Below are 18,386 nucleotides of genomic sequence, written 5' to 3'. Positions count from 1 at the left end.
GTCAACAGACCAAGATTCAAATCCAAGCTCTCTGTTTATTAGCTGAGTGACCTGGGGTAAATCCCTTCCGTGTTCTGAATCCTGGATTTCCTTCAGCAAAGCAGGGATAAGGGTACCCACCTTCCTGGTACTTGGTAGGTGCTGAATAAACATTTGTTGCATGAACGAATGAATGAATAAATGTACAAATAAGTGGATGACTTCCAGTATTCCTGGCCCCTAGGCCTCCCCCACGCCCACTCTGCCTGGGCACACTGGTTAACTCCTGGGGTCTAGCTCAGTAGCGCACATACTGCATTCATCTCGGAAGGCTTGCATTTGTGATTTAGCCAAATGACTTTCCTGACCTGGGACTGCGGCTGAGTCATCTCACTCTCTAAGGCCCTCTAGTTCCCCATCAGTCAAATGCAAATGCTAACCCTATCTAGTCTGCCTCATCAAATTCTGTCAAAGCCCAAATGAGAGCAGAGATGAAAGTGCACTGTGACCTCGAAGGAACTGGCCACACACCAAGGCTTCTTCCCACACGGGCTGCTCCTGTCTCTGAGCCAAGGTGAGAGTCCAGGGGCCCGCCCGGTGCCAGGAGGCTGAGCTGACGTGCTCTGTGGCTTGGTGCCAGGCACGACATTCTCCTGCCAGTGTCGTCATTCCTTTGCACATAGGTATTTTGTCTATGCATGGGAGGCCCTTGCTCTTGTGAGAGAGACATAAAGAGAAGAGTCAGCACAAAACCTGCAGAGGTCGGCAAACGTGCTCGAGCCATCAGCAAGTCCAGGGTCCTGCGAGTTGGACAGAATGGAAAAGTTCAGCGTGAATCTGGGAAATCAGGAAAGTTGATATGGACTGTCTCTCTGGCTTAGAACTAGTTCCCCTGAGTCCCACCTCAAATACAGATCACCCATGGCTCCCCCTTGGGTCTTTCTTTGGGGTTGCTGGTCAGAGTTGTAGCACAAGGCAGAGGCTAAGTCAGGCATTAGGCAGAAGACTCCCCTTTCCGCCCTCTTCTCAGCAGTATATGAAATTCCTCTGCCTTGAGTGTCCTCCTCTCTCCCCCAACTTGATCTCCGATGTCCAAACTGTACCTAAGCCTTCCGCAACATATTCAGGCTGCCAGTCAGCTGTTCCTCTTTGACCTCCTGTACACACGGCACATGCTGCCTTTCATTGTTCAAGAAATGACAAATACGCTTACTAAGCGGTAATAACCTGCTAGCCCCTAGAAGAGACATGTGCTTTACGTGCCCTCATTCAATCTTCGAAGCAGCTTGACAAAGGAGATACCATTGATTCCCATTTTACAGATGAGGAAATACCTTGTAAGAGGTCGCAAAGTGAGGAAATAGACCTGAACCCAGTCTGTCTGACCCCAGCCAATCCCAGCTCGACCAGCTCTGCCCAACAGAACCTTCTGCGGTCATGGAAGCGGTCCTATCACTCTGTCCAGTGTGGTAGCCACTATCCCCGGGCGGCTACTGGGTTCTTGAAACGTGGCTGGTGTGACTCAGGAACTGGATTTTAAACTGTATTTCATCTTCACTAATTTAAATTTAAACAGTCACACGTGACCAGTGACTACAGCACTGGACAGCACAGCTCTTTATGGTGCAGGTATTTGTCCTCAGCCCAGGTGGCCCGGTTTAGACCCTGAGCCCCTTGCAAAGACAGGGCCCTAAGAGTTCCCCTCAGCCCACAGGAGGCGCTCCATAAATATTTTGGTAAGGGGTACGGTCCCTGTGATTACTTGGTCGATCTTCTGGGTGAACTGGAAGATTCCCGCAACCCCACCGGGCGTCAGGAGCCGCGCAGGGATAAAAAGGGGGAGGAGTCCGGCTCTTACCTGTGCGGAGAGTCGGGATCGAAGCAGGTCTTGGTGACATCGGTGATCTCGGGGTCACAGCACTCCCCGCCGTCGAAGTTGAACCGCTCGTAATTGCAGTCCATGTCGCACACCCCGTTCTGCTGCTTCTTGGTGAAGGCGGGGTGACGCAGGTGGCGGCAGTCCCCGCCATCGTGGCCGGTCAGCGTGTGGTTGCACTCGGGGTCGCAGTTCTCGTCCCCGATCTTGCTGATGTCGCAGTTGGCCAGGACAAGGCGGCGGCGCAGGGACGAGTTGCTCACCTCCAGCACCTCCAGCTCCCAGGAGATGTTGTAGCGCTTGAAGGCCTCGGCCAGCTGCCGGTGCTGGAAATCGATCTGCTGGCGGCTCACCGTGGGGTTCTCGCGGCCATCGTCGTGGAGGTTGACCACGCGGTAGCGCACCACCTTGGGCTGGCGAAAACGCGGCAGCTGGTTGTAGCTGGAGATGACCTTGGGGTTGTCACACAGCGTCTGCCCGCACAGAGGCGGCTCCAGGCTCGTGTCCAGCAGGAAGCCGTGGGCGCCGCTGGCCTCCACGCGGGGGCTGCTGCCGTCCTTCATGGGGGACCAGGCGCGCTTCACGTTGTCCCAGTTCTCCTGGAGGAGGAGCTGAGGTAGAGGAGCGTGGAGGCCGCGGGTCTCCATGTCCAGCAGGACCTCGCGCTGCGTCCTGGCCACCTTCCATAGGCTGAAGCGCTCCACGTAGCCCCGGTAGTTGTGGTTGAGGGCGCTGCCTCCCAGCATGAGGACTTTACACTTCTGGGTCAGTGGGCTGAAAATGCCACCCACCTGCTCCCCAGAGGTTGCCACCTGGGCACCGTTCACATAGAGCTTCATCAGCCGCCCGTCGTAGGTGGCAGCCAGGTGTACCCACTGGCCTGGGAGGTAGCTGCGGTGGGCATTGATGGTGGTCACTTGCCGGGCCCGGTCTGTCTTCAAGGAGAAAAAGTAGCGTGGGTCTCTGTTGCCTTGGTCACTGACGGTGTGAATGCCCACGACCCATCCTCGGTCACGTGAGGCATAAGAACATTTGTCATATAGCCCTATGTGGCCCCAAAAGAGAAAGATGAGTAAATAAAGGATGGAGGAAGGAGGAGGGTAAGTTATTTCTCTCTGATAAAATTTATATCAGGATGTGCTAGACCAGGAAGTTTTCAAACCGTGCTCAGTGGGATCCTGGCAGTGAGTAGCCGAGCCTCTGGGACCACCTCTAGGGCAAGGCAAGGGCTAGAGGAAGGGAGAACACAGGTGAGTTGCCTTTGGGAGGGTCTCACCACAACTTTAACCCATGTGGTTTCACTTTTTTTGGTTCTGAGTATGGGGCATACAAGAAAGATATCTGTTTGCAGAATAGGTACTTGAGCTAAAGAAAACAACAGTGATAATAACTAAAATCTGAAAACCTTTGATTTTGCAAAACTGTTGGATGGGGAAGAGGACTTTTTTAATTAAAAGCGTGTTTTAAGTGTAGAATGACATAGGTGGTGAGAGGAAGAGGTGAGAGAAGAATCAAAGAGATGATGACGCATAGAAGATGCTCATTTAGAAGGACGGCTCGGACCATGGTCACTGAAACTTGGGGCGTACATCACCCACCAGCACTCATCAAAGATCAGCGGTGGTGGATTGCTGGGAAGGTTCCCTGGAGAAGTGAGGGTCAAGGGCTGCAAAGCTACTAGTAAAGCTTCTGTCTGTAACAGGAGTCCTGGCTAGCCCCGACGTTCACCCCCAAAGAAAGGCGGACATGCTTACTCTCTGAGCTGGAAAGGTTTTTAAACACTTCCAACTCCTTCACTTGAAAGGTAAGCAAGTTGAGACCCAGGGAACGGAAGGCATTTGTTAGGTTACAAAGAGTCATTGACAAATTTCCTGAGAGCCAATTCAAGCTTGCTTTTCTCTAACACCAATGCTAATATTTCAAAAAATAAAAAAGCATCCTCTTAACACAAAAAGATGTCGGGGATGCCTTCATTAAGTAAAATCGTCCAAGCCTCTATCGCAGGTCAGGCATTGTGCTAAGGTCTGTGTATGCATTAATTCATTTAATCCGTGTAGCACCCCCAAGGTGCTGATATTAACAGAGGAGGAAACAGAAATTGAAGGAAGTAAAGAGATGGATGGGTTTGAGGTCAACTGGTTGGTAAGTGGATCCTAGATCCATCAGACCCGGGGTCCACTGTCCTAGGGACTAACTCTATGGTACCTCCCACTCCCTCATCAGTGCCACCAGGGATCTATCTGGATCAAACCACCTGCCTGGGGGTGTCCCAAGGTTTAGTTGGGTGTTTGGGAAAGTTCCAAGCCAGACATCTCTAGACTTACTCCAGGAACCCCGAGAAGTCACTTAGCAGATTCTCTCTGGATCTAATTATTTTTATACTCACCAACCCCCATTCCCAGTCTTTCTGGAATATACCCAGTGTCCTTGGCATGGACAGCCAGTTGGATGGGGAAGAAGACTTTCTAATTAAGAGTGTATTTTAAATGTCGGATGATGTATGAGGCCAGGTGGGAGGAGAAAGAGAGGAATAGGAGAATGAATAAAAGATGCTCATTTAGAAGCACAGTCCCTACTTTTCAGCTGGAGAATTGCTGCGGTCACCATAACTTTGAATGTGCATCTGCCATTAGCACTCATGAAATGAGCACAGACGGCTTCCAGCAAAATCGGTAGAGGAGGCCCACACAGTCTGTACTCCTCTGTGGTCACTGGGGCCTTAGAATTTGTGTAAATCTCTCTGTTAGCAGCTGACATAGATGGTAGTTTTGGCCAGGCATCTAAGTCTGCCTACACCTCTCCTACCACCCCTCCTGTCCTATAATCTTTCACGTAATGGCCAGGGTCTCCTACAACGTCAACCTGCTCTCACACCTTGATGGAGCACCAAGTACCTCCTCTGGGTCTTGGTTCTCTACCTGGAAAAGGAGGGGACTGAATGAGGTTCCCCCCCACATGCTTGGTCAAGTCTGATTTTCTGTGTTCCCAAGTTTCCCAATGGCGAAAACAGAAACCACCACTACCAAGAAGCTTTCCCTGATGGTCCTCTGAGGAGCAATCATTCTCTCCTCTGAATTCATTTTACTTTTCAGAAACTAGACACCTGTTCTCTGGTTTTGGAGTCTCCCCTAGACTGGATGCTTCTTGAGAGTGATGGCTCTGCCTGGGTCATGTGTACCCTGTCCAGCACCTTGCACTATGCCCTGTACACAGCAGGCACTCAGCAAGTGCCTCACGAATGAGCACACGAATGATTCTAAACGGAGTGGGAGAAGAGACAAGGACAAACAGAATCAAAGGCACTGAGCTATGTCTCCCTGGATAAAGGACAGAGAGAATCAGAAGACAGAGTGCGTTCTTGGTCAGGTAGAAAGGGCAGGATCTTTGGACTCCGGGTAATTTGATGACAGCAATTACTGGCTGTACATCTGGGGCAGATCGCTTCACCTCTGTGGATCTAAATTCCCTCATCTGTACCTCTCTTTACGTATGCTGTCATACTTAAAAGACATAGTGGCTACACTACCCTTGGCATACAGTGGCTGTCCAAATGGGAGTTCATTTTTAAGATGCTGGAGGGTCTGGGAGTGATGTCAAGGATGAAAAGTAGAAAATGACTAAAAACAAAATACAGAAACACCAGAGAGAGAGGGTACCCTAAAGGCATCTTGACTGATATATCAAGAGCTGGTAGGATGAGGGCTCAAAAAAGCACAAGTCCTCCTCAAATCCACTGGCAAACTCTACTTAGAAATCATAAATCCCCTTTGGCTTTGCTACTATTATGAGGCTTGCATGTTAAAAGCTACCTCCCCACTGACCGAGGCCAAAGCTCTGACTCCAGGTTTGGAGTGAGTTCCCCCAGGTTTGCTGCTGCTGGCTACGGAAAGCAGGAGCGCACAGGCCCCTGGAGCAACCCCCTCTTGTGCCCCCCATCCCACCTCTCAGCTCACCTTCTCTTCCTCCCCTGGCCAACCCCTCCCCCTTAAACAGAAAATTCTTCTAATGAGAAAATTCACATCTGAAACAGGATCCTTTTCCCTCTCTCTTTCCCTCTCTCTCTCTGCAGGTTTTTATTTTGCCAGGGGCTCTCAGTCCTGGTTTTCCTGTTGCCTTTGGAAGGCGGCTGGCTGGGTTAGCAAGGTAAACTGTTTACACATCTGTAGGGTGCCCTCAGTTCAGGACCTTCCCGGGGCTGGGGACCCGGGCTCTGGCCACCACCGTTTGCAGTTGAGAGAGAAGAGGGTAGCAGCGCGAAAGGCTAGACTCTGTGACACGGAGCGAAGGACCAAGAGGTGGCTTAGCCCCAGGAAGCAGAGAGGAAGGGCAAAGAGAACCCTCTCTTTTCTCGTTTCAGTGGAACCAAGAGGAAGCACATTAAGGGAAATGAGGACCTTGAAGCAGTGGCTTCAGAAGTTCAGAGGGAAATATTTACCTGGAGTGTTACTGGTGAAAGGAAATCACTGAACTTCAGTAGGGATGGGGGTGGGGTGTAGTGGTGAATGGGATTTATTTCTGTACAAAAATAACGTAATCAACAGTAGTCACATTTCAGAGGGCTGGAAGGGAGGCACTGATGTATCACCAGCCCAGAACCAGGTATCTGGGCCCAGAGATCTGGGCTCAGCTTGCTGGATGACCTTGCCTGGGGACAAGTCACACCACCTCTTAAGCTGCCAGGTCTCATTTCCCTTCTCTGAAAAAGGAGGGGTTAGGAGTAAATGATCCCCCCGCTACAATTTAAGAGCTCTTTAGTTCACCGCTAGAATGGTTCCCTGTAAGTAGGAGATGCTTCAAAAACACGTGTTGATTTGAATTGGACGCCTCATGTCATTACCAATGTTTGCATGCTTGGAGGATCGTCCTCTGTGTGTCTCCATACTGGACAAGGAACAGTGTTTGTTCTCGGGAAGACACAGGTGAACCCCACCACACCTCCATGCCATCCTTCCCCACGGTTCTCCAGGAAGACAGAGAGACACAGTGAAAGAAACAGTGAGAGTTGGTCTGAAGTCGGCACCATCTGTGTGGTACTAGAGGTGGATCTCAGGGTATGCGTCCGCAGGGGGCAAGACGGAAGGCCACAGGCGATCCTGCACACCATCTACATCGAATTAGCATAAACCTGCCTCAAAGCTATAAGCACATGGAAGCAGCAGGCAGTGAAAGTGCCAGAGCCCATTCACCAGCCAATGAGGTGACTGGGGCACCTGCACAGATGGAGAAGTAGAGGCCCAGACCAGGAAAGGGGCTGCCCTGGGTCTCATGACCATCACCTGTCACTTGAACCCTGGTCAGCTGGCCTCTCTAATGTGTCCCTATCTCCCTGCAGCTAGGTTTGCTGGGAAAAGGGCTTCATATTCCAGCAGAAGCTTGATGTTTATTTACTTTTATTGCCTCTTTTTTGTCTCATCTCACCCCAGAGATCAAGAGCATGCATGAAGGAGGCAAGTCCAAAGGCAGAAGGCTTGTAGGGAGTCTCCCAAAACCTATGCCAGGGCCATACTGGGAGAATCCCATGGGCTGTGGGGTCACCCTCTCAGGGCCACTGTAATGTCACTACCCCAGGGCAGTGTTGTGTGACCACAGCACTCCAGCCCAGGTACAGACAAATCTTCCTCCTCCACATCCATCATACTCCTCCCCGTCCAAAAACTCATCACTTCCGTAATTACGCAGTCAATGTCTGTTTCCTGAGTATGTCTGTTCGGTTCATTTCTAATACCCAGCATCCAACACAGCATCTGGTACCTTGCAGGTGTTCCATAGAGTCTGTCATTGAAAGTATAAAATAAAGGAAGGGAGGGAAGGAGGGACACTTCTCTGTTGCTGTGTTCCTTATAAGAGCACATTACCCTTTGTTTAGAAACTTACTAAGCACCACGTGCTTAATAAAGTGCTTAATTCTCTTACTTAATCCTCACAACAAAACTATCAACGCAGCCCATTCTGCAGAGAAAACATGGGCTCAAAAAGGCAGTGGCTTGTCCAAAGCAACACAGCTTAGAATCCGCGTCCATAGGGTTCCCAGGCCCAGGTTCTTAATCACATCACTGCATTAAGTGCCAAGTGCCAAACACTTTACTGTGGGCTGTTTGAGGACATGCCCCCCCTCCAAAAATATTTCTGTAAGCTCAGCAGCGCCAACACAAGCAAGTTGAGTTAAACTGCAAGCCAGGAGGCTGCTTTCTGTGTCGTTCTTCTGCCTGGACCTAAAAGAAATGGACTGAGAATCAGTGGTTCTTTATTACCAGTGCTTCATCTGTTCTACCTGGCTTATCACACTTCACTGGGACCCAAGATTCGCCTGGGCCTGGTTGTCTATCTGGAGTTTGGGATGCCTTCCTGGCCTTGTCCTCCAGCAACTGAACCTCCATCACTAGCCTCCTTGCTTGTTGGTTTCTGACCCAGCTCTGTTCCAATGTCCGGGCTCTATACTGCAATGCTCTTTTTCTTCATCTTTTCTTCGAGGTTGCCGTCACACGCCTGGCTGCCTGCCATCTTCTTTTCCATCTGTTACGGGCTGAAACGTGTCCCCACCCCAAAACTCATATGTTGAAGTCTAGCCCCTAGTACCTCAGAATATGAACTGATTTAGAGATAAGGTCTTTAGTGAGATAATTAGGTTAAAATGAGGTCACTTAGGGTGGGCCCTAATCCATTATGACTGCTGTCCCTATAGGAGGAGGAAATTCAGATACAAGGGGAAGACAGTATGAAGACATAAGATGGAGAAGATGGGCATCTACAAGCCAAGGACAGAGGTCTCAGAAGAATCCAACCCTGCAGGCACTTTGATGTCAGACTCCTAGCCTCTAGAATTGTGAGAAGATAAATCTCTGCTATTTAAGCCACCCAGCCTGTGGTGCTTTGTTATGGTAACCTTAGCGAACTATAATACGACCATTCAACAAGTTTTTTAAGCTCTCCCATTGAAATTTCTCTAAAATCTTTCACTGCCTTGTGCCCAGCTCAGAATCCTTCTTGGTTACAACACATTGCCTCAACTTAACTCGATTATCCTGTTGCGAGCAGGGCAAAGTGTATTAGGAGGATACAAAAATGGGTGGTGTCGTCACCACACAGGAAACTTTCCTCACAAGAGAGGGATGCTTTTGTATTCCAGCTTGAATGTGCACTTCTGAAGCCCCTGCTGTGTGTTGAGCATGTACATAGCTGCTTTTGGGCCAAGGTGTCTCACATAACCCTCACAGCACCTTGTATAATAGGTGCTGTTTACAGATGAGAAAACTGAGACTCAGAAGGGTTTGGTCACCTGCCCAAGGTCACACAGCACTGAGTGGTAGGAATGACTGAAATTCAAGACTCCTGATTTCAAGTTCAGTCCCCCCACAGATGAGCACGACCTCAGCTATGGGGACCTCACCGTGCATTGGCATTTACATTGCATAAGGTATTATAAGTAACCTAGAGATGTTGTAAAGTATACAGGAGGATGTGTGTAGAGTACATGCAAATGCTATGCCATTTTATATACGGGACTTGATCATCTGCAGATTTTGGTATCTGTGGTGGGTCTTGGAACCAATCCACTGTGGATACCAAGGGACAACTGTAATGATAATAATATAACGAGAATTTGCTAAAAGCCTTTAGGTAGCAGTCTCTCTGCTAAGCACAGACATTCCATTTAGTGCTCATAATAACCCGGTGAAGTGGGCTTTACTGATATTCTTGTGACAGAGAAGCAAACAGGTGCAGAGAAGCTAAGTGATTTCCCTCCAAGGATCCCAGCTAGAGAGCACTGGAATCACAGGCGGGCTGACTCTAAAGCCAGAGCTCTCTTCCAGGATGCTTTCCTTCCATGGGAGAAACTCTTAGCCCACGGTCAAGGTTCTTGTGTTCCAGCTCTGCCACTTCACTGCTGTGGGTCGATGGGCAAGCAGTAACCCCCCCTCCCAGGGCATCGTCAAACCCTGCCTGTGAAATAGGAGGGTTGCATCAGATGGCCCCAAAGGTCCCTTCCGCATCTCAGACTCCCTGAGACTCTGAGATCGCAAGTCCTTCAGACGTCCCAGCCTTGGTTCCTACTGTGGGAGATGTAAGGTAATGGAGGAGCAGGGGGAGGAGGGAAAGGAAGGCCATTTCAGGCCCTCCAACTTAAGGATGTCCACTAGCTGTGGAACATCAGCCAGGGGAATATGAGCAGAGGTGAGAGGATGTGGGGATGAAAGGGGGGAATTTAGGTCAACAATCTGGTTTCTTTCAGGAGGCTAAAAAAAATTAAAAGCTAAAGGTTGGAGCTGGTCCCTTTTTTGTTTTGTTTCATTTTGTTTTCCCTTCCATGATTTAATGGCTGGTATCAAAGCCACAGAGAAATGCTTGAGAGAGCAATCCTATGGAAAGCTTTTATCTGTCTAGAGGAGGGTGATTAAAACAGACAGATTTGGGTTAAGTACACCCATGGTCCCCGCACTTGGTTCAGTTGTGGGGGAGGACCACCAAGACGACCCTGGAGGACTCGGCAGCACCAGGCATTCGGAGGAGGGCTGAGACGTCACCGAGGTGGGCACCTGAGGGGCTACTCCTCGGCACCCTCATCCCTCCGGGTCCACCTTGCCTCAAAGGGTTGCTCTTAGGCTCAGTGGGAGGAGGGGGCTTGGAATAAATCATATCAACGCCTGGCTGGAGGCTTATCAACACTCTACTGAGTTCTGGACATCCCTGTCTCCTGGTGTGAGAGAGGCTGGAGCATCAAGAGTGACCCTTCGGAGCAATTCAGCAGGTCAGGATTAGCTCAGGCGCCTCCTGTGTGTTGGCCGTGCGGGTGAATAGGCGGGGCCACATCTGCCTTTGCAGGACCAGGAGGAACAGCATGGCGGCACCCACGGTAGCATCCGTGTCTGCTCTCCGCCTGTGTTCTTTTTTCTTCCCTGCTGGGAACCATTACCTGAAGAACCCCTGACGCTCCCTCTTCTACTAGCTGTGTGACCTTGGATGAGCTCATTCAGCTCTCTGAGCCTGTCTTCCCATGTGTATTCCAGGGATTAAAAAGTCTTCTCCTATATACTTCAAAGGTCTTTTTTGAGAGAGAAAGGAGATAAATGCATGCATACTTCCTTGTAAACTATTTAAGGCCATTCAGATGTAAGGCAAGGTTGACAAGAATATGTCTAAGGCATCCTAAAAATCCATTTGCTGTATTAATACACAGACTTATATAATGTGCTTGGGATGGCAAAGTGCTCTTAAGGGCTCAAGGTGCACCTGTGTTTCCCTCTGGATCTTTCCTCGCCAGTCGGCCTCCTTTGCTCACATGGAATCAGGCTCTGTGTAAATAGAACGGTCAGGGTTTTAGAGACCAAAGAATGTACATTCAAATGCTGGCTCTGCCATTCACTAGCTGTGCGACTTGGGAAAGTCAAGGCATCTCTCCTTGTATTAGTCTTCTCATCTGTAAAATGGGGATGATACTATCTACCTCTGCTGGTTGTAGGGGTAACTAATGAGATAATGAATGTACCCAGACTTGGCACATGGGCTCTGGCAACATAACAAGCATTAAGCACTTGTACTGTGGAGTCCCCAGCTCTGCTGCTTGTTAGCTATGTAGCCTTGGGCAAAATCCCTTCACCTCCCTGATAATTTCCTCAACTGTAAACTGATAATAACAGTACTTAAGGCATAGTGACATTTTAAGGATTTAGTACGAGAATACAAATACTCATTTGCATAGCACATGATAAATGTTAGCTACACTTTCTAAATTGGTATTAATAATAAACGGCTGTTCCTTTTCCTCAGAATTGGGAACATTTTTTTTCCCTCTTCTTCTGTGCTGTTAAACGTTAACCTTTCTGACACTGTCCTCTGAAATAGAGACCTGTTCATCGCTCTCTTTTTCACACACTGTCATCAAAATTGGTGCATATCAACTTAAAAAAAGGAAGTGGGAGGAGGAGAGGGAGAAAAAGACAAAGAAGAAAGAGGAGGAGGTGGGGGTAGAGTATGAAGAGGATAGGAAGAGAGGAGGAGGAGGAAGTCACGTATTTTCATCTGTTCACCCTCAGAAGTTACTGTCGCACGAACCAGCCCCTGGTGGACTCAGCGGTGCTGATGTTGGAGCTGCCCTGGAGAAGGGCGCCTACCTTTGGTCTTTTCAATGATTTGAGGACCTACAGGCTCTCCCTGCTCACTCACCGACCCTACGAGGCAATGGCACTGCTTCACAGAAAACTGTCAAGACGGAAGCCTCTGGCCACCCTCACACTTCACAGCAGCCCCAAGCCCTTTACTCTTCACATTCATGGAATCGGGCACAGTCAGGACCGGAGGTTCCCTTAAAAGTCATTACGTGACCTTTACCACCCAACCTCCTGCTTGAATCACCTGTACATCTCTACAAGTGACTGTGCATATTTCCAGAACCAGAGAACTTCCGATCACCTGAAGAAGGCCTTTGCACCTCTGGGCATTTCTCAGTGCTCACCTAGAGTGAGCCAGAATCGGCTCCCTTTCCTTTCCACCCAGTGGTGCAGGATCTGGATTGCAGGAACCCACAGAGTTATTCAGTACCCTTTACCCCAGGAGAGCCTAGAGGTGTCTGAGGCTTTCCATCGTGTAACCCTTGGCTCTTCTTTTCCATAAATCAACATCCCTGAGTCTCGCCTGATTTATTAATCTATCCATTCACCGATTCTTTCAACACATGTTCACCGGGCATCCACTGTATCAAGCCCTGGCTAGACATTCGAGGCACTGAGCTATACTCTCTGGTGAGAGACCTGCTGTTCCCTAATGCTAATGCCAGGCCTTCTGTTGAGGCAACATAGATACAGTAAGAGTTGAGACTCTGCAATTAGGAAGACCTATTATTACCACACCTGCTCCTTTACATTATCCCTAGGATCATTACTCTGATTTGTTCTAATGCCACTCTAAGCCACATGAACCTACTGAGAAATAAATAGAGCCACCATTGATGATGTGCCATGTTCAAAGCCAAGAACTTTATGTGCATCATCTCATTGGATTATTACAACTACTCTACGAGATAAGTTCTCTTGGTCCCATTTTATGGGTGAGGAAACTGAGACTCAGAGTTGCATTGACTGGGCAAAGGTCACTTGACTTGTAATAATACAAATAGGATTAGAACCCAGCTCTCTGACTCCAAAGCCAGATGCTTAACCAATGTCTTATGTTGTGTATGGATAATCATAAGCAGAAATTATTTTTAATTAAATATTTATTTCCTCCTACAGTCAATGTTTTAATCTTCTCCATATTAATTATACGCTCTGTCAATTATAACGATACAGGAGGCATTCTTAACACTCTTTGGAGTTTTAAAGTGTACAAAGGATCTTAATTATTTCATTTGCTTCTCCCAGAACTCTCTAAGAAACTGTGATTCTTCTCACCCAAGTGGGGAAAGTGAGGTTCTGAGAGGGTAAAGAGTACACATCTGTTTACCACTCTGAATCTAGAGCCTTCACAGGGTGCTTAGGACATAAGTCTTCAATCAACATTTGTTGAATGGATGAATGAGTGAGTGAATGAACCAATTAATGAACAAATGAAATATATGCCAAGACTTGTGAAGAAACCCAATTTGAAGATTTTGAGGTTTGGACCCATCTTTATAGAACTGGAATAACAGTCCTGACTTGGAGGCAGGATAGGCATCCTTGTGACACTGGGTTAAGCCCCTCTACTTCCTGGCCCTCGAATTTTCCATCCATCTAACAGGAGGTTGGCATGGGTGGGCATTAGGTTGGCTGTGTAAAATACTAAAAACAGCAACAAGAAGTCAGGAAAGGGGAGTTCCCTGGTGGTTCAGTGGTAAAGAATCCACCTTCCAATGCAGGGGACGCGGGTTCCATCCCTGCTCGGGGAACTAAGATCCCACATGCCATGGGGCAACTAAGCCTGAGCACCACAACTACTGAGCCTCAACTAGAGAGGGTCAACTAGAGAGCCTGCGTGCGGCAAACTACAGAGCCCATGTGCCCTGGAACCCACGCGTCACAAGTAGAGAGAAGCCTGCGCCACAACGAAAGATCCTGGCATGCTGCAACTAAGACCCGATGCACCCCCAAAAATAAAAAGTATAAAAAAAAAAGTCGGGAAAGCCGTTTGCCATATGACTAGGCTGTGTGACCTGAGGCAAGTCGTGCTTTCTCTGGCCTCCTTTTCTCATCTGTGAAAGAAGACTGTGGTGAAATCACTTCCAGGGCTTTTCTTAAACACAGGGAAAAGATTTCTAAATTGGGAGTGATGAGACATGAACGTTTGTCCTGATTTGCCACTAAGGTACTATTGATCTTGGGCAAATTCCTTTCATTCAGGGTGGGATCATGACTTTCATGGGCCCTGGGGACTTTTTCCTTCCTCTCTAAAAATACATAATTATATTTTATGATTGTATTGGTATAAAGATATATATAATCAAGAGGGTGGATTCATTATTACATATATATTATTATTGTATTAGCTTTTTTCTTCTGATTTTAAAAGAAATTAAGCCATTTTTATGGGCCCCTTGAAAGAACTGTGGACCTCAGGCACTGTGCCAATTGCAGCTAATGGATGAGTCGGCCTTGGGTCCATCCCTACAAAAGATGGGTCTGCATCTACAGAAACACATCGGAGGAGGCATGGAGCACCTGCAGCCAATCCAAGGAGCTCAAAGGGATGGGGAAGATTCCCACATGGGCGAGTCAAATGATGTAAATTTCGTAAGTGACAGAGGCCCACAGCAAGTTATGTAAAAACGCACCCCAGACAGTATGGGTTGATCTCTGGAAACAAAAGCTCCTCTCTGGGGCGAGCCTGCCATCACCTCATCCGGCCACCCAGCCTGGGGTGAGCCTTTCAGGGAGAGAGATGGCGAAGGGAGATAAGGAAGGGACGCGGCCAGACAGGCAGATCCCTGCTCTGCCGGGCTGGTGCCATCCGGAATTACTCTCCAAAGCAGGGAGGGCAGTGATATCTGATGTTTGCTAAGCCCTTGCTGCGTGCCAGGCACCGTGCTTAGCTCTCTGCGTGGAGTAGCTCAGGTACCCTTCACAGTAATCCGAGCAGGGAGGTACTGTCATCTCCATTTTACAGATGAGAAAAATGATACTCAGAGAAGCCCAACTAACTTGCCCAAGCCTGAGTAACTCACTGGCAAATGACAGAGATGGGATTCAAACCCAGGCAATTAGTCTCAAGGGTTCACACACTTAAGTTCTGAATTATGCTGCCCAGCCGGGGAAAACTGACTACATGAGGACGAGATGGAGTTTTTAATTACAAATAAAGAAAGCATAATAGAGTAAGTTCTAGTAGAGGTATAAGCCAAAGAGCTCAGCGGAGGGAACACTTGAATCAGACAAGGAGGCTCCGGGAAGTTTTCTTGGACGAGTGACACAAGAACTGAGCTTGCACAAGGAACAGGAATTCGGTGGCGGCGGGGAGGAGGCTGGGCAAAGACCTTCTAACAGAAGACGAAGGATGAGCAAAAGCAAGAGCTGTGAAGTCACCGGAAGATGACTCTGGAGACGAAGAAGACATCTGCTTTTGATGGAACTGAGGGTGCACATAAAGGGAAATGGGATAGCGAGGGGCGTCTAAGGCTCGATTGTAAAGGGCTGCGAATGCCATGCCAAGAGATCTGAAGTTTATTCCATAGACAATAGGGAATCACTGGTGGGTTCTGGGAAAGAGAGTCCATGGGGGAAGGGATCATTAGCTAGCGATTTCATGATGCTCTTATCGATAGGGCCACAGAGCTGAAAGAACGAGAACTCCTGTCTCAGGACTCCCTGCCCAGTGCTCATTGGCAATCTGGAGCCATTCAGCCTTAAAGACTTATCATGAAAAGCAGGGAATGTAAGCAAAATTTTGAAAAGAGGGCTCATAGACTTTTCAGATATGAATTTTCTATTGTTTTGATATCTGCTAGAAAATCATAAATTATGACTCAAAGGACATCTTTAAAACTCCAGATGGATAAATGGTATTTAGATGCCGCCTGGGACTTCAGAATTTAAATTTTATTCCGCTAGGTGGAGAATGATCTAGCTCAGCCTTGAGCTTGGTCTCTAATTGACCTTGATGAAATATCATCTACCTTCCAGGGCTTGGTTCCCTCATCTACTCAACTAGGAGAGAGTGGAGAGTGAACCTCTAAGTTCTTCTCCACCTCTGATAGCCTATCACATAAACTCTTGAGGTGCAGGTATTGTACCTCCTGTGAATTCATACTCTGAGTGCTTAGCCTGGGACCTGACACAAGGTAGAGCCAATAAACAATTGTTGAATGCATGGAATGAACTGAGCTTTTAATTCAAGACTGCTGTGGAATCTTCAGGGGATTCTAAATAGAAAGTTTGGAATCGGTGACCATTTTTTTAAACAGAAAACCAAAAAAACAAGCAGATCAATAACCCAGACAGGCTAGTATTTCCTCGCTGGCTGTAAAAGATGTTGAGGAACTGACTCTGGAACAGAGAAAAGACTGATAGTGAGGAGGCCAAGGACCCTGCAAGGTCAAGGGGGAAACTAAATGTGCAAAAGCATGGAGGTGGGAAGAGTGTTCTAAGAACACCAGATAATTCTGTTTAATCAGAAGAGTCCAGGTAAGACAACTGTTCTCAACCAGTGAATATGTGGTGATGTTTCTGCAGACATTTTGGATCACCACAGCTGGGGGTGGTGGGGAGTTGCTTCTGCATCTAGTGGGTAGAGACCAGGGATGCCGCTAAACATCTTACGATGTACAGGACAAACTCCCACAACAAAGAATAATCCATTCCAAAATGTCATCTGTGCTGAGGTTGAGGACCCCTGACATAAGGAACTAGGAAATGTCATGGTAGGAAACAATGTCTGAGGAGGAAGTTGAATGTGAGGCTAAGGAACTCTGACCGGATCTAGAGAGGTTTGTGGAGGAATGGTTAGAACCTGGATTCTGGGGACTAATTCTACCCAGTACTTGCTGTGTGACCTTCGGCAAGTCACTTAACTTTCCCGTATCTCAGTTCTCTTATATGGAAAACTGGGATTATAATAGTATCTACATCAAAGGGTCCTTGTGAGGATTAAAGAGTTAATACATGCAAACTCCTCAGAACAGTGTCTGGCGCATATTACGTGCTAAATATGTTAGCTATTATCATTACCATGTGTAGGTAATAGGGAGCTATAGTAGACTCAAGTTTGAGAGAGTAACAAAAGAATTGCTTCAGTTGCTGATAATCCTAGAAAAATGATCTAGAGCTGTATGATCATCATGTGACTATCACATCCACCCAATTAATAATCCTTCTTCAATCAGCTTCTGCTTCAGATGACACGGCAGGCTGGATGTGTGTGGGTCTGCCTTGCTGTTCTCAAGCCACTCCCTGTCGGGGCTCTGTTTTCCAAATATCCATGAGGCCCAAACCAGCATCCAACTGCCTCTGCAGTCCAGGATCCTCACGGTTTTAATGAATAAGTGGAAGGAGACAGAGAAGCCAGACATGAAGACAGATGGAAAGATGGAAAGGCAGGAAGCCTTCCACAAAAGCTGCTGCCAGGGATATACCCTGTTCACAGGGATTCCAAGGACAGAGTTGGGGGCGTGCTTTAGAGGTTTGTTTGAGCTACTGATACTGTTCTCTGGGAGCCCTTGTTTGTAAACAGATATTTCTGCTGACGCTGGGCTTTGTAAGGGTGGACAGAGTCGGGTGAGGGGGAGAGTGTTAGAGAAAAAGGCAGGTTGTGTCCGCGAGCCTTAGACCATGTGTTTGTTGTTGAGAATACAAAGACCTCACTGTATTAAATGAAAATGCTTGTTTTACAAGGCGAGTGGGAATATGATAGGTACATGTCGAATGCTTCGGAAACTGAAACAACCCCATGCCACGAGGGCTTCCTGCTACATCATGCATCCAGGGGCACACACGGATTATGAAGGCTCAGAATCACTATACCAGGGCTTTGGGGTTTGTGGGCAAAGAGAGTCCCCGGAGCTAGGTGACGGTTAGCTCCCTTTTCTGTTCCCTTTATAAAGCCTGTCCTTTCCCAAGGAGCCCTGCCTCTATTCCACATTCTCTATTGGTTTCCCACTACCTGCTGACCCAAGGGTAGAATCTGTTATTGATCTAAAATATTAGTGTTGATAAAGAAGCCTCCAGGAGTCTAGACCCAGACTCGGAGCTCTACTGGAAATACTTATAATTATGTAACTAAGCAGGCATAGCTAATTTTCTCAAAGCAGTTTTCAGCTTCTGAAGTGAGGTTTTCAAAATGTACTCTAGTAGAAGTGAAGGGTGCAATGGAGGTTTCTCAGGAGATTTTTTTCAAGGTCTCGCAGTGGCAGAAGAATAAGAACTGGAGTCTCCTAACTCCTGCCCTAGCCCTAGCATAGCGCCTGGTAATAGAAGGTTACATGGACGGAAGGATAGATTGGTGAGGGCATGGGTTGATGGAGAGATCAAAGTATGGAGGAGGTAAAGAGGGAGAGAGGGAGGGAGGGAGGGAGGAAGGGAGAAAAGAAGGGAGAGAAGGACGAAGGGAAAAGGAAGGAAGCGAGGGAGGG

General features: G+C 48.0%; 1 protein-coding gene across 4 annotated transcripts in view; it reads right to left on the bottom strand.

The window, feature by feature from the left end:
• The window catches only part of PAPPA (pappalysin 1), a 269,392-nt gene that overhangs the window by 233,922 nt on the left and 17,084 nt on the right, over positions 1-18,386 (bottom strand). For all 4 annotated transcript variants that reach the window (XM_082402204.1, XM_082402206.1, XM_082402207.1 and 1 more), the window contains exon 2: positions 1,838-2,900. In XM_082402204.1, coding sequence (XP_082258330.1) covers positions 1,838-2,900 — 1,063 coding nt within the window. The remainder of the gene's footprint in view (positions 1-1,837; positions 2,901-18,386) is intronic.

Source organism: Balaenoptera borealis (genome assembly GCF_965194805.1).
Source record: "Balaenoptera borealis genome assembly, chromosome: 8".
In the NCBI taxonomy this organism is placed as follows: Eukaryota; Metazoa; Chordata; class Mammalia; order Artiodactyla; family Balaenopteridae; genus Balaenoptera; species Balaenoptera borealis.
This window is presented reverse-complemented; position numbering and strand designations above follow the sequence as displayed.